The 16,306-nt window shown below is 41.0% G+C and overlaps 1 protein-coding gene across 4 annotated transcripts; it reads left to right on the forward strand.

The window, feature by feature from the left end:
* Positions 1–11,144: 11,144 nt before the first annotated feature.
* Positions 11,145–14,942, forward strand: LOC121026350 (procathepsin L). Of its 4 annotated transcripts, XM_040469217.1 has the most exons (8): positions 11,145–11,284; positions 11,323–11,325; positions 11,586–11,705; positions 11,883–12,029; positions 12,436–12,660; positions 13,121–13,283; positions 13,962–14,079; positions 14,568–14,942. In XM_040469217.1, exons 1-8 carry the CDS (start codon positions 11,159–11,161, stop codon positions 14,665–14,667), a joined length of 1,002 nt encoding a protein of 333 aa, XP_040325151.1. In that variant the 5' UTR covers positions 11,145–11,158; the 3' UTR covers positions 14,668–14,942. The 4 variants fall into 4 exon arrangements, with proteins under 4 accessions (XP_040325151.1, XP_040325154.1, XP_040325149.1 ...); XM_040469220.1 differs by lacking the exon at positions 13,962–14,079; XM_040469215.1 differs by lacking the exon at positions 11,323–11,325.
* Positions 14,943–16,306: the final 1,364 nt, after the last annotated feature.

The following is a 16,306-nucleotide window of genomic DNA, read 5'->3' on the forward strand; positions in this document are numbered from 1 at the left end:
TGTCCTTTTGAAAATAGTTGTTCTAACAGGTGTAGGTGATAGCTCATTGTGGTTTTCATTTGCATTTCCTGATAATTAATGATTATGAGCATCTTTTCATGTGCCTGTTAGCCATCTGTGTGTCTTCTTTGGAGAAATGTCTGTCCATATCTTCTGACCATTTTTTAACCTTTTTTTTTTTTTTTGCTATTAAATTGTATGTGTTCTCTATATATTTTGGATATTAAACCCTTATCAGATGTGTGGTTTGTAAATATTTTCTCCCATTTGGTAGGCTGGCTTTTCATTTTGTTAATGGTTTTCTCTGCTGAGCGGAAGCTTTTTAGTTTTCTATAGTTTTCCCACTTGTTTGTTTTTGCTTTTGCTGTTTTTGGAGTCAGATTCAAAAAATCATCACCGACACCTATGTCAAAGAGCTTGCTGCCTCTGCTTTCTTCTGGAAGTTTTATGTTCTTAGGTCTTACATTCGAGTTAGATTTTTTTTTTAATATATTTTTTTTCAACGTTTATTTATTTTTTTTGGGACAGAGAGAGACAGAGCATGAACGGGGGAGGGGCAGAGAGAGAGGGAGACACAGAATCGGAAACAGGCTCCAGGCTCTGAGCCATCAGCCCAGAGCCTGACGCGGGGCTCGAACTCACGGACCGCGAGATCGTGACCTGGCTGAAGTCGGACGCTTAACCGACTGCGCCACCCAGGCGCCCCCGAGTTAGATTTTTTTAATGGTATAAGAAAGTGGTTCAGTTTCATTCTTCTGGTGTGGTGGCCCAGTTTTCCCAACAGCATTTATGAGGAGATTATTCTTTCCCCATTGTATATTCTCACCTTCTTTGTTGTAAATTAATTGGCCATATATTCGTGGGTTTATTTCTAGGCTTTCTATTCCATTGATCTATTCCATTCCATCTTTCTATTCCATTTCTATTTCCATTGATCTGTGTCTATTTTTATGCCAAGAAAAGGGACATGGGATTTCTCTATATTATTTTTACAAGTGCATGTGACTCTATAATTATCTCAAAAGAAAAATAATGAAAGAAAAAGTTTCTCTGTATGTTGGGAAAGCTAAGGAGCAGTTGCTGTGTTGAACAAAGGCTATTTCTTAGGCACCAGCATCCATTTCCTCTTGTCCTGGTAGGAGCAATGCAATTTCTTCTCTTCTCTTCTCTTCTCTTCTCTTCTCTTCTCTTCTCTTCTCTTCTCTTCTCTCCTCTCCTCTCCTCTCCTCTCCTCTCCTCTCCTCTCCTCTCCTCTTCTCTTCTTCTAATTTCTTTTTGAGAAATCATTATATGATTTCTCCATTATAAGCAGTCTTGCTGGGGCTATAATCAAGGTGGCATGCCTTTCTCTAGACGCAGATGGGATATTAACAGATGTCGTCTTCCAGATCTTGAATCTTGAGCACAGTTATGCAGGATGGAAGAAACAGTGTGAATCTATTCATTCCAACAGCTGAGCCCCAACAACGCTGCTGAATATTTCCTGCAACTCAGATGCCATTGTTGCCCTGGATTCTGGTTGTTTTGGTCCTGACATCTGTTTTTCCAGCCTGAGGTCAATTCTGTGAACATCCCAATATCTCTTCCCAAATGCCTTTTAGAAGAAGTTCAATTGGTTCGGCTTACCTTTCATGTGGTCTTCAAGGAGATCTCACAACCACTTGAGCTGTTACTCAGGTTTCACTCAGCACTAACTCAAACTCAAAGATTTTTTGTTCTTTGCATACACTAAATTAGAATACCCCCCACCACCCTCCAAATTTAGATTATTGGGAAAGGGAGCAAGTGTTCAGAGGCTCTCTCACAGAGAAGTTACTATGGAAACAAATGCAGTGATATATTTTAACTATTTAACAATACTTAGCATATCATAAGTGTTGACAAATGCTACCAAGGTGGTGATGATAATGATGATTGTAGAATATCTGAATTAAAAGTTGCAAGTGACTTGTTCTTGTTGCTGATAAAGTGAAACCAAAGTGAAGTGGTTATTTTAGTAAGTCAATGATACACTTGTAATTTTCTGGTCATTGGAATGCAGATAGCAACAATTAATGAAAAACCAGCTGCTATGACTTTACACCAGTCAAAATACATTTCCTGCCCATATCTTACGGAGGTTGGGGGGAAGCCGCCTGCTAGAGTAAAGTCACAAATGCTCACTGTGAATATCTTTTTCAGTTACTGTTAAATTGTCTGGAAGTGATTTTTTCCCCCTATTAATGGATCATTCTGGTGCTACTAGAAAGATGTGAAATATTTGGAAACTATAATGGATGTGATATAAAATAATAGTGTGAATGCTTAAAGGCCTTGTAATTTCCAATAATTTGGAATAGTGAACTGGACAACTACCCTCAATAAATGGTTGGCTAGACTAATAAATTTTTTCCCAAGATGCATAAACATATTGTAAATCTTTGAAAGCAAGCACTATTGCAGAGTTTTTATTTTCTATAGAATGATTTAGAGCATATAGCTTAGTAGAGATGAGGTCCCTCATAGCAGAGCAGAAAAACAAACTTTTCAAACAGAAAAGTCAAATACAGAAGAAAAAACAGCTTTCCCCCTGAAGGAAAGTCAGTTCCCGTGTCTCCCCCTCTTCTGCTCTTTCCCAGCAGGTGCACACATCTTAGTTTCCCTGGGAGATGTTCTTTTTTTCTTTTTTTAAAAAAAATTTTTAACTTTCATTTATTATTGAGAGACAGAGCATGAACAGGGGAGGGGCAGAGAGAGAGGGAGACATAGAATCCAAAGCAGGCTCCAGGCTCTGAGCTGGCAGCACAGAGCCCAATGCAGGGCTTGAACCCACAAACTGCGAGATCATGACCTGAGCCAAAGTCAGACACGCAACTGACTGAGCCACCCAGGCATCCCTCCCTGGGAAATGTTCTAATGCTCTACTTTAGAAACACAGACTAAGGATCTGGAGGAAATTTTTATTGTTTTACAAATAAATGTGAAATCAGTAACTAATTGTTCTCTTGCAGCTTTAAAGATGAAAGAATGGTATTTAAATCCTGTGTCAGCTGAGTATTTTAGAATAATTTACAGAAGAAGAGAGTAAGGCCTGATGGGTGGACAGACTTCCCAGGAGCTCACCCTGAGTTTGGACCACTGGGTCTGCTGACAGCTGCCCTGTGGCTTCTGGTGAACCCAGGCTGCAGGCACTGGTGACCGGAGAGGCTGGAGGTCAGGCTTTCCTTTCCCAACTGCTTTTCTGAGGGAGGCTTACTGTCACCTCTTATTTCTACCACATCAACAAGCACAGTAATCTTACTTGGGGCATAGCTCTAGGGCCAATAGAAAGATCTTGGCTACTTTTTTATAGTTTTTTTTTTTTTTTCATAGAAAAGGTGGGAATCTGCTCAATATCCTGATACAGATTTCTATTTTTTACAATGTAACTTTCCTTTTTTGCCCTGATCTCACGAATTTTATGGTAATGCAGTTTCTATTGAGGTAGAATTTAACACAGATTAAAATTAACATATCTTAAGTGAATAGCCTGGTCAATCTTGACCAGTATCTACACCCATGTAACTATCCCCAGGATCACAATATAGAAATCTCCATCCTTCTAGAAACTTCTCTTGTGCCCCTTTCCAGTCAATATTTCCCTTGCAGGTAACTGTTGTTCTGATATCTATCACCATAGATTGGTTTTGCCTGCTCAAACTTCATATACTATGTTCTTTTCATATGTGCCTTCTTTTACTTGACATAGTATTTTTGAGATTCATGTTTGTTGCTGCACATAGAGATACTTTGTTCTTTTTAAATTGTTGAGTATTAATATACTACCATGTGTTTACCCACTCTCCTTGGATGGACACCTCTCCATGTGTTTCCAGTTGGAAGTTATTATGAGTAAAGCTTCTGTGAACATTCTCACTTGGGCAGATCCTAACACTGGAATTGTTGAGCCGGTGGGCAGGTGTATAATTACCCTTATAAGAAGCTGATGAGCCCCTGTCCAAAGTGGTTTACATTTTACGCTCACTAGTAATGTCTGAGAGTTCCTGTGGTTCTGAAACTGTGCCCCATAGTGTTTATAAAGTTAAAACTGTCACCTGCAGACACCCACTCACCCTCATTCTTCACAGGCATGTTAATCTTTTATAGGCAAACAACAGAAAGAGCTTTAGCTGGCCTAGACCACTTTGGGCTTGATCAATGGCAGACTCATATCTGTGTGGATGGACCTTGGGGTGTCCAGCAGTTACCTCTACCTCATTACAATGTTAAAATATCCATATCCACCCAAGCTTCATTAACATAACATGTATAGGTATTTTAAGTACACCTGTGCAACCATCTGCCTGCCTTTACATGGAAAACAAAACTCCCTTTTCTGAATGCTCATCCTAACCCTACATAAAAGAAACCCTTTTATCCCCACCTAGGGACTCATGGCTTCACAAAAAGACTTCCTGTGATCTCTGTATTTGATGCACAGTTTTCTTTGTGGTAACAACTCCACTTGTTGTAGTCTCTACCTGTAATTCACTAGGGAGCAAACTCATGTTATTTCAGTTACAGTCCCACATCTCCACCCACACTTAGTATTGCACCCTTGTCAATTTCATCCATTCTGCTGGGTATGAAATGTCATCTCCTTGTAATCTCATCATTTTTAAGGAAACTTGAGCCACCTAAGCACCCTCAAATGACCTCCTAAATTCAAATAGGCAAGAAAAGCTATCTGTAATTTACAATAGAACATTATCTCTAGCATGATGGGTAAAACAGAAGACAATGAATTTTATTTTAGGTTCTGTGAGTATAGTCCTAAGACATGTATGAGTAATATATCATTCCGGAAGCCAAATTTGAGAATATTACTACCTGTATCTTGGTTTGTAACATATAAGCTTCCTTACCACTATACTTTATGGTTCATTTCACCAATCTTGTGACCTGGCTCGTGGAAAGTAAAAAGTAAGTAGGAATTGCCTGTGTATGAAATTCTTGAATAACTGTTTTCTGAAATAAGCAAGGCCTCTGGAAAGATTTTGTCTTTGACCTCTTAAATAACAATTCAACCAAGTAAATTGGAAGATCTATATTGGCTTTATTAAATGATTCATGAATTGGGCAGCATTCCACCTAGCAAATAGAGGGAAATTCCACTGAACTAAGCAAAAGAAACATTTTAAAAGGCAGAGAGAAGATATTAAAAAAAAGAAATAAAAAAAAGAAACAATCAACAAAATTAAAAGACAATCTACTGAATAGGAGAAGATATTTGTAAATGACATATTCAATAAAACGTTAATATCCAAAATGTAAAAAGAACTGATAAACTTAGCACCTAGAAACCCAAATAATCCAATTAAAAAAGGGAGGGGAGGGGAGAAGGGAAGAAGACACAAAGAGACATTTTTCCAAAAAGGACATTCAGATGGCCAACAGACACATGAAAAGATGCTTAACATCAGTCATCATGGAGGAAATGCAAATCAAAACTACAATGAGATATCACTTCACACTTGTCATAATGGCTAAAATAAAAAATACAAAAAATGATAAGCATTGATGAAGATGTGAAGAAAAAGGAAGTCTAGTGCATGCACTGTTGGTGGGAATACAAACTGGTATAGCCACTGTGAAAAATAGTATGGAGGTTCCTCAAAAAATTAAAAATAAAACTGCCATATGACCAAGTGATTGCACTACTCGGTATTTACCCAAAGCATACAAAAACACTAATTCAAAAAGATATATTCACCTCTGTGTTTATTGCAGCATTATTTACAGTAGCCAAATTATGGAAGCAGCCCAAGTGTCAGTTGGTAGATGAATACATCAAGAAGAGGTGACGTGTAGGTATGCATTGCCATTCTGGGAGGCTGAGAGTGGGTGAGCACAGAGAGTTCATCTTGTCTGAGTTTCACTCAGCTTCTTGAATATATTGACACAGACCTTACACCTTCTGTTTTAAAATTACTGCCATAAAATAGGTACAAAATTTACTAGTTATAAAAGCTGGATCTGGGTTTGGGTTTTTTAGTGGATGGAATAAGTTAAGGTTATTGGTCTAGATGGCTAAAGCTATTTTTTGAAAAAAATTTGTGGAGAAGAAACTTAAAATTGTATTTTTATTTGGAGGGTCAAATTTTCATTGGCCTTTCCTCCTTGTTTTTACTTGAGAAGAAATATCTTCTTGGAATTTTTATCTTAAAGAGATGGGCCATAAGGAGTTCCTGGAGAAGACCAGGCTGAAAGCTAAGTATTTACATTGTAAAGGCACTGGGAAAAAAATACAAACACTTTCTAGAAGGACGTTTCTTCTTTACAGTACTTATAAGCCTTTTAGAATAAATAAGGGAGGTGTTGGGATTGGTAAAAAGGATTGGTGGTCTTTGAATTGTTTTTGAAAGCACACCTCTGGTCCTGTAAAGCTTGGGTTCATAAAAGAAGTATAATGGAACTAAAGAGTGTTTGTCCACCTAATGCACCGCAAGCCAGTAAAGAAACGAACACCCAGCTGTTGCAGTGAAGAAAGATAGGCTATTTATTGGTGTGTTGTCACCCAGGAGAGCAGGGAGCTAATGCTCAAGGTCTCAAATTGTCCCCTGGCTTACAAATGAGGATTTTTAAGGGCAAGAATTACAGCCAGGGTCTCCGGGTGGAGTGGCATTCAAGGACTGTTGGAGAATGAAGTCACATTCTTAAGATGCTGTCTTCTATTCTTTGCTTCCCTGTCTGATCGGGAGGGGGTCTGTTCTACTTCAAAGACTGTAACTCTGCAAAACGTCTCTATTGTACGTCAGTGAGTTAATAAAATGTAGTGTACTGGGGCAATATGTCCTGTGATCTTATCGATAGTATTTGTTACCTTACGTGATTGTGGAAGTGTTCTCTATTTATAACTACAATTATTTTAAACAACACATAGCTAAAATTCTGCCACAGTGATCAATAGTGACTTACGTGTAGCTTAACAAATCTGCCTTCTGTTCCATTCTCTGCTAGTATTTTTCCCAGTTTCACAGGGACAGCAGTGTTTAGTTTCTCAGACAATTGGTTGTTGCCTAAATAATATCAAAGGACTGACACACCCATCTGCCTGTAGAAAGCCTTCTTTTTCCTCTGAGTGCATTTTGCTTAAGGGAGAAGCTAAAAAACAAAAATCTATCAGGCTCTGAATATCAGCTTTTAATTGGGCCAGATTTCTGATTACAAAACTATTAAATTAAAAATAAATATTTTGTTGGGTCTTAGCCAAAACACAGTAAAGATTTCTGATTGTATTAAATGATTTCATGGAGCCAAGAGGTATCCTCAAAGAGGGTGTAAAAGATACTAGTTTTACAAAATCTAGACCCACTCCCAAAGACGGCCAAAGAGAGAGCTGAGGCAAGTGGAAAGCCAAACCATGTTCTTAGGATGTAAAACAAAAGGAACAATAAGGAAATAGTTTTTCCCAGGAAAGAAGGATTCATAGCCAACAGGTCTGGAGTTGGAAAGGAAGGGATGATGTGAATTTTTATTTCCTTCTCTCACCTGGGCTCAGGGGGAATCTATTTAAGAATAAAACAAATAAACAAACAAATGAAAACTCTTGAGGACCCTGGCTGTGTTTATGAAATGTTTTACTGTGGGCCTTAGTTCAGTCTTTGACCAAGGATGAAAGGCTTCTCAGGAGGACCACCTGTAACCTCAGGTGGTGTCCTGTAAAAAAGGTGGGTGTCTCTTCAGGTGGAAAGGCACCTGGGACGGGAAAATGGCAGACACAGAGTTCAGGGCAAGGAGGGCTGAGGAGGTGGAGGACATAAGTCAGTTTTACAGTCTTTGGTCTTAAGCACCTCTCGTGTTTCTAATTGTTCAGTAGCCTTTTGTAGTGAATCTTTCACTGGAACTATTTTATAATCTTGAAGCCTTTTGGAGGCTTCTGCATATGAATTAAAGTAGGCACCCCACTCTGTTTATTTAGATTGGGATGCCTGACTTTCACGTACACTTCTTAAATGAACAATCTGGCCTAACTGGAAGGTTCCTCATGGTGGCCACTGTAATTCTAGGTTATTTTTAAGAATTTTTTTTCCATTTTGTTAGATATCTGTTGCTATCTACTGATATCTAGAAAGCTATATATCTTGCTGATATAACTTCTGGGACCATAGTTTTTAGGCACAAAATAAGCAGGTGTGCTGGAAGCTAGCACACCTGACTCTTTAGAATTGAAGGATCCCTTCAATTTGGCTTTCTCAGAGGGGAACTAATACCTAAGAGGGAAGTGCCACAGGACTGGGGATAGTGTGTGTTTTACAGTGTATTTTTATTGCATGGAAGTTTTCTTGAGCTGGAGGGTGGCCTAGTGTCCATCTAACCTATTCTATGACCAACTTATTCTATCATGGCAGCCTTCTTGAGGTGGCCAGAGCTCTAGCAGCCTTTAAATGCTAGACCCTTGCCTACCAATGTTTGTGGCTTTTTGGCCTCCAAGATCTTGCTAGCAATAGCCTTTATTTACACAAACAGGACAAACATGTTCCTTCATATATCAGCAGCACTGTGTCTCGTCACTAGGAAGGCCCTATGAGCACCACCATCCATTCCCTTGGGAACCTCTTGCTGAGGAATGTGGCATGAAAGGCAGGGGTTGCCTCAGGGAGACCCTTCTGTCAGCTCAGTGGAAGTCCTGGCAAACACACCAGCACCATTGGGCTCCTGGCATAACCATCTGCAGCTCAAGCTGACCTGACCTGTAATGGATGGTTAATGGGATCAGGAGCTTCAAGGCAAAGTTAGAGACAAACAGAATGGACCTTTGACCCAGAGGAGCTTACCCATAGTGTTAGGAAAGAAGGAAGACCTTGAAACCATGCCTCGTATTTCTCCTTTTCCTGAATGCTGCTAGAAGTTTACTCCAGAGCTTGTTCCTGCCACCAAATCTGTTAAATTGCACAATTCAGCCAAGTAAACCTGAAGAAGTAATTGGCTTTATTAGACAACCCATGAATCAGGCAGTATCCCATCTGGCAAGTAGAAGGGAACTCAGCTGAGCTAAACCAAAGAAAGATTTTAAAAGACAGGGCAGGGGAGTCTGGCTGGCTCAGTCTGTAGAGTATGCCACTCTTGATCTCGAGGTTGTGAGTTCGAGCCCACATTGGGTGCAGAGATTACTTAAGAATAAAATCTTAAAAATACATAAGAAGCAGGGGAATAGCCAAAAGAGAAGAATGGAATTTATTAGCAAAGAATGCATTGTTTGGACAAAGTAGCCCTGCTAATGAGAGCAGAAAGGCTCTCAGTAAATTCCCCAGTGTGGACCAGGAAATTGACTCTTTCAGGGTTTCCTTGCTAGGGGTTGAACCTGCAGTTGGGTTAGGTATTAAGTCTTGGTTTCCTGACTTGGGCCCTTAACCTAAGTGACACCATTTTGGGCCTGTGGATTTCTGTTTAACAGCCCTCACAAGGAAGCGGTATTAAATTAGCCCTACTCTATGCTCATGCCTGACATGTATTATCTCATTTAATCCTCTGAGTAAAATGTAGTTATTGCCTCATGTCCTCACTGAAGAAACAGGCTGAGGGTGTTGCAGGGCCTGAGGGGCCCACACGGAGAGAGCTGCAGAATGGCCATGCTGGCCCAACCCTGACTCCAGGTGGTGTTCAGAATCCCTTTGACCATGGCTGTCCGGGAGCAGAGAAGTCCTGAAGATGTGTGAGGAAGGTCACTAGGGTGTATCATTGACATAGGTCCAGAGAAGTAGGCGGTGTAGACCTATGGAAGCGTGTTTCTAAGGAGAGCAAAACCGGTCGTCAGACAGCAAATTCATGGTTTCCTGATAAACGCTGTTTTGCTAATTTTTCTTAAAGTTCTTAAATCTCAAGAAACCAGGTTGGATACTGAAGAGGTAAATGTAGTTTCTAGATTCTACTTTTCCTCCATTTCTTTAAACCATCCCCCCCCCCCCCCCCAATAAATAATACGTTACTGTCGGTTTGGAGAAAGGTTTGAGAGGGAAGTAGAATTCTTGACAGAGGTAGGACAGGAGCATTACAAAATGCCACGCCTTCCCTGGACACCCCTCCCGTCTGCCCCTTTTTCGTCCAAGGATTTGAGCCTTGTCCAATTGCGTCCCGAGTTTTCATTTCCAGTCGACTCCAGAGTCTTCCCAAACTCAGAGCATCTCTTCCTGTAACAGTGATAACACATCCAAAGGTGGGCATTAGCCACTTCGTCTACCTGCCCCACATTTGCCTGGAGTAAACAGGAACCACTAGACTAGATTATCCTGTTCTCAGTCCTCTGGGAGATTTTTACCAAAAATTCGGTGACTAAAGGACATGCAGGGTGACGCTGAAAACCCATTTAGGCTTCCTTATGAACTACTTTTCGTGAGCCACTAGCCAGCTCATGGATTCAGGGTAATTAGTTCATTCGGGTCCCCAGGCAAGCGCCATACACCACCACTCCGCCCTCCCTCCTCAGTCCTGTTCCTGGTCCCCCAGCTCTCCTGGCCAGGATACCACTGAGACGGTTAAGACCTCCCTAGGCAGGTCAAGCATGAACCCAGCCACGTAGCAAGACTGGAGTCCCAGAGCACGGAGGTCCCGCCCACATATCGGCTCAACCAATCGCGGTGGGAGCAGGTGGTGGGGGCGGGGCCCTCCAGGCAGAGTCCCAGGCCTTAAATGCACCTAGGATGCACTCTTCTCCCTGGGGAGAGTGGGAAGCCCCCGGACCCACACCTGTGACTGCACCTGCACAGTTGCACCTGTCACAGGTGATTTTCCAGCGCAAGACCTGAGCAGGGGGTCGGGAGGGACACTCTCGGAACCAGCACGGCCTCCAGCCTTGGGAGTCGGGAGTTTGGGGCTCCCAGGAAGCTCTATCTGCAGGTCTGCCCCCTCCAGCCGCGGCCCCCTGATCCCCGCAGGTTTTGCTGCGGGGCCCTCCCCCCTCCCTCCCTGCCCTGAGATCCAAGTCCCCCGGAAGAAGCGGAGGTCGCAGGGCAGTGTCCCGCACATCCCACATCCTCAGCCTTCCTCCTTCCACAGCTCTGTGGAAATACTCGGGAGGATAAATTCAATGTTTTTACTTCACCGGGGTGGCTTTTACATCTCAGAAAAAAGGAGGTTGGCTTTTCAGACAGCTTGGCCTGATCAGATACTCATTTCTTTTCCCTTCCCAGGTTTTTGAAACATGCATCCTTTACTCTTCCTGGCTGGCCTTTGCTTGGGGGTAGCCTCAGCTGCTCCACAGCTCTATCAGAGCTTAGATGCACGATGGTCCCAGTGGAAGGCAACACATGGGAAACTATATGGCATGGTTGGTAACATCTAAACTGCCCAGTGAAACTTGCAGAGAATGTTCCACGCTGGTGGGAGTTCATAACACAGAGTAGCTTAAGTCTGCTCTTACCAGCTCTTACCAAGGCAGTAAGCAGGGCACCTTGACTGTACACAACGTGGGCATATGTCCTGCTGTGTGGTTGCTGGAGAACAGCTCACAGAAGCATCAGGCCATCCCTGGCTGTGGTTTCTCCTCCTTGCTGGGAGCACATCCACTTGGTGCAGGTGATTTGCTTTCAAATAGAAATCAAGATGATAAGATACTTGTTTTTCTGCAGGATGAAGTATGGAGGAGAGCAGTGTGGGAGAGGAATATGAAAATGATTGAACAGCACAATCGGGAACACAGTCAAGGGAAACACACCTTCACAATGGCAATGAATGCCTTTGGTGACATGGTGAGTGTGGCATGGATTGCTGAATGTTATGTGTGTCCTCCTCACAATATTATTTATTTATTTATTTATTTATTTATTTATATATTTGTTTATTTTTTTGTTTTTTTTATTTTCCTCACAGTACTTAAAAAAAAAAAATCTCACGCTTGTCAACATTCTATTTCCTTTTCCTTGAAGACCAATGAAGAATTCGGGCAGGTGATGAATGGCCTTAAAATCCAGAAGCGCAAGAAGTGGAAAGTGTTCCAAGCACCTTTCTTTGTTGAGATCCCCTCATCTGTGGACTGGAGAGAGAAAGGCTATGTAACTCCTGTGAAGGATCAGGTGTGACAATATTCAGCAGGTCCCTCTCAAGAATAGAAGACAGGGGCACCTGGGTGGCTCGGTTGGTTAAGCGTCCAACTTCGACTGAGATCATGATCTCGTGGTTTGTGAGTTTGAGGCCCACAATGGGGCTGACAGATCAGAGCCTGGAGCTTGCTTCAGATTCTATGTCTCCCTCCCTCTCTGCCCCTCTCCTGCTTGTACTCTGTCTCTGTCTCTCTCGCTCTCAAAAATTAAATACAACATTAAAAAAAAAGAATAGAAGACAAAAGGAATTAGTGTCCTTGCTATAGATGTTGGGGAAGAATATGCAGTTTGTTGTTTTAGGAAGTTTTAGATCTATGGGCTGTTGTCAAGCTCTTACTGTTTATTTTGTAGACTAAGAGCTTTTCAATTTTGTTTTCAGGGTTATTGTCTTTGTTGTTGGGCTTTTAGTGCAACTGGTGCCCTTGAAGGACAGATGTTCCGGAAAACTGGCCAACTTGTTTCACTGAGTGAGCAGAACCTGGTGGACTGCTCTCGGCCTCAAGGCAATGAGGGCTACAGTGGTGGCCTAATTGATGATGCTTTCCAGTATGTTAAGGACAACGGTGGCCTGGACTCAGAGGAATCCTATCCATATCATGCACAGGTAAAGAGAGCTTCTTGTCTTGTTATCCAAGTTGAACAGGTTCAAAGACAACAGCTACCATATTTATATTCACATTTTAGGTTGTAGACTTTGTATCTGCAGACTGTCAGAACTGTCATTAAAATTTATTAGTCCGGCATAGTTCTCTGCCTTGATGGTTACCATATAGTTGTTCCTACTTCTATGTTATGTGGAGGTAAGTACAGTATACCATTCTGTATACTGGTATGGATTTCTCCAGATTGAAAAATTTCTTATGGACAAGGAGACCGAGAGTGTGTCATTGAATAGACACCTGCTGATTTTTCAATTTCAAAACAACCAATAAATAGCATTTCAGCTCCTGGGGTGCATTATAACAAATTTGTCTTGAATTCAGTAAGTTTCAAACTGTTTTGAACTCATGTTCCCCAGGAGGTGGATGGTAGTAATCAAGTCTCTTCCCCTTTACCTTTGAAAGGGAGACTCCTGCAAATACAGGCCTGAGAACTCTGTTGCCAATGTCACTGACTACTGGGACATCCCTAGTAAGGAGAATGAACTTATGATCACATTGGCAGCTGTGGGGCCCATCTCTGCTGCTATAGATGCAAGCCTGGATACCTTCCGCTTCTATAAAGAAGGTAAGCATTTGTTCATATGGAAATTTAGGTAGAAAAATGGTACCATGACGTACCATATAATTGACTAGTAGGTATTTAGAATACAATGTAGAATTTTGAGTGTGTTGATTAACATGGTTGTTCATTCTGTACATGTAGTATTTGTGCCTGTTGTTTCTGTGTGACATCACTTGAATCATATCTTCATGATTTTAAGCTTGTCATAAATATATTTAAATGGCTACAGAATTTGATTTGGTATAGCTCAATTTACATTTTTTTAATTATCAGACCTTTCGAAATTTCTAAGGAATTGTATTAATATAATTGAAACTAGAAAAAAAAAAAAAACCTCTTGGCTCACATAATTTTGTATTTTGTGCTGTATCCCCAGGCTGACATCCTAAAAGTAGAATGACAAGGCATCAATAAGCGGTCATTTATGCTTCTTGGCAAGTTATTTGGAAAAGAGTTTGTGCCAACTTGTATTTCTGGTGGCATTAGATGAGGGCCTAAATCTCTAGCATATTAAAAAATCTTGTTTTTAAAATCTCTCTGGATTTATGTTATTTCAATATTTAATGTAATTTATGTAATATGTAATTTAAATATTCATTAAATATTTAATGAAGTTTGATATGCCTACCAGCATGGTTGATAAGCCACATGTCACCCCAGCATTGAATTTTACTTTTCCAGGCATTTATTATGATCCAAGCTGTAGCAGTGAAGACGTGGATCACGGTGTTCTGGTGGTTGGCTATGGTGCTGACGGAACAGAGACAGAGAACAAAAAATACTGGATTATCAAAAACAGGTATAAAAAGCCAAAAATACTTATCTTTGAAATTGAAAAGGGAATCCTTTTTGGAATTAGTGTCTGGATGCAGGTCCTCAAACCCTTGAGCACACTGCTGAAGTCGCAGAAGTCTTTACCCCACACGGGGGGAACACAGACATATTCATTGGATGATACTAATAAGGTACTGTCTCAAGTTTGCTAGGGTCCTTGCTATAGTTTTGGTACCACTGCATTTCTAAACTTGAAAATTTTCTTATTTCTGAAATACATCTTGCCCTGAGAGTTTCTTTTTCCTGTCTCTCATTTTGGAGTTTCGTGAAAGGTTGAGGGAATAGCTTTCTGTGCAGGTTTGGAAAGTAAACCATGAACAAGAACAGCCTCTCCTGATACTTTCTGAATCTGTCTTGGCCTCTGGTGCACTGCTCAGTATCAAGTCCCATTGTTAATAAAGACAAATGTATTTTATTTATTTGAATAAAATGGCAAATGCTATCTTCTTTCAGCTGGGGTACAGACTGGGGCATGGATGGCTACATAAAGATGGCCAAAGACCGGGACAACCATTGTGGAATCGCCTCTTTGGCCAGCTTTCCTACCGTGTGAGATGATGGTGGGAAGAAGACCTTGATTGGCAACAAAACATCCAGAAAATGAATTTTAAAGCTGACCTCACTTTATTATGTGGGATAAAACACTTGAACCTTTGAGGATACAAGTTGTGATTTGATTCTGCGGTATTTTATACTGGTAAAATGTTACTACTTTGCTTATTACTGCCGTAAACAGCTTTGTATGATTGACTCGTCTAATATGTTGAAATTTTGTTTTAAAAGGATGTATGAAGTTTTACCTTTTAAAATAAAGCAATTAAAATTTTTCTTTATTTATTTTTGAGAGAGAGAGAAAGAGAGAGTGAGCAAGGGTGGGGGAGGGGCAGAGAGAGAGGGAGACACAAAACTGGAAGCAGGTGTTAGCACAGAGCCTGACAAGGGGCTCGAACTCACGAACTTTGAGATCATGACCGGAGCTGAAGTCAGACACTTGAGTAGTAGTGAGGGGGGGGGGGCCCCGGCAAGGGAGCCAAGTGATGGACATCTTATCATTTCTTCTTTTTTCTTTTCCTTTGAATAAATGTCACCTTTTGAGGCAAAATTAAAAATAAAGTGGTAGTGGGGAAGTTTCTAATAACTTTTTGTAAAGTCAAAAATGTGATTGGGCTCTAGGGATATAACTGAACGTGCCAGGGGTCCATTAGGGGAAAAGCTGGGTGGCCTCAGGCTCTTACAGTTGTAAATATGCACATCTCTGTCACTGTTTGATTCAACCCTTAAATGGAACAAAATGTGACCAATGATCTATAAAGACAAAGGTACACTATTTTAATAAGGAAAAAACTTCACATTTTAGAAAAGTAAATACACACATAGGATTTCCAAAATAAAAAAGTGTACTATTTATCATGGTCATTTGACCTTAGATGGTTACAACCCAGCTAAGTTACAGGACTGATGTCATAGAGTCAGTTTTGCGTACATTGTCCCCACTTGCTAGTGAAGACTACGTCAGTACTTTGCAGGTGAGGAAGGACCGAACACAGCGGATTGCCAGGAATTTGTGTTGTGGGTCCACAAGGATTGAGGGTAAGCCCCTAGACATGAGGGGTGGATTCAGAAATAATGCTGGGGTTTCAGAGGCGGCAGAAAGGTGACAGCATCCAAAGTGATCATCTGAGGTTGAATTTACCTAACCTCAGAATTTATTAAAAGAAGACAAATTGCTTACAGTCTGCAGGCTAAAGAAGCACATAGTTTAATTTGCTCTCTGAGTGTTCAAAAGTGTCGAGTTCCCACTCAGGAAGTATAAGGAGAAGGTGGAAGTTCAGAGACCTCGTAAGCCCTCAGGAGTGCGTGAGGTGGAGGACAGTCTCAAGCCAACAAGGCCCCCTGTTTCTTGATTCCTCTCTCTCTCTCTCTCTCTGTCTCGCTCCCTCCCTGTATCTCTTTTTTTCCTTTGTTTAGTTTCTTAAATTCCACATAAGAGTGAAATCATATGGTCTTTCTCTGGCTGACTTATTTTGCTTAGCATAATAGTCTCTAGCTCCATCTATGTGGTTGCAAATGGCAAGATTTCATTCTTTTTTGTGCCTGAATAATATTCCATTGTATATATACCACATCTTCTTTACTCATTCGTCTGTCGATAGACACTTGGGGTGCTTCTTTAATTTGACCATTGTAAATAA

The sequence above is a fragment of the Herpailurus yagouaroundi genome, unplaced genomic scaffold (assembly GCF_014898765.1).
Source record: "Herpailurus yagouaroundi ecotype Mexico unplaced genomic scaffold, PumYag 86540, whole genome shotgun sequence".
In the NCBI taxonomy this organism is placed as follows: Eukaryota; Metazoa; Chordata; class Mammalia; order Carnivora; family Felidae; genus Herpailurus; species Herpailurus yagouaroundi.

Bases quoted from the DNA above. Each gene is read 5' to 3' on its own strand.
- LOC121026350 (XM_040469217.1), top strand. From the start codon at position 11,159: ATGCATCCTTTACTCTTCCTGGCTGGCCTTTGCTTGGGGGTAGCCTCA. The intron at 11,706-11,882 runs GTGAGTGTGGCA...TTTTCCTTGAAG, and splicing joins TGAATGCCTTTGGTGACATG to ACCAATGAAGAATTCGGGCA. The intron at 13,284-13,961 runs GTAAGCATTTGT...TTACTTTTCCAG, and splicing joins CTTCCGCTTCTATAAAGAAG to GCATTTATTATGATCCAAGC.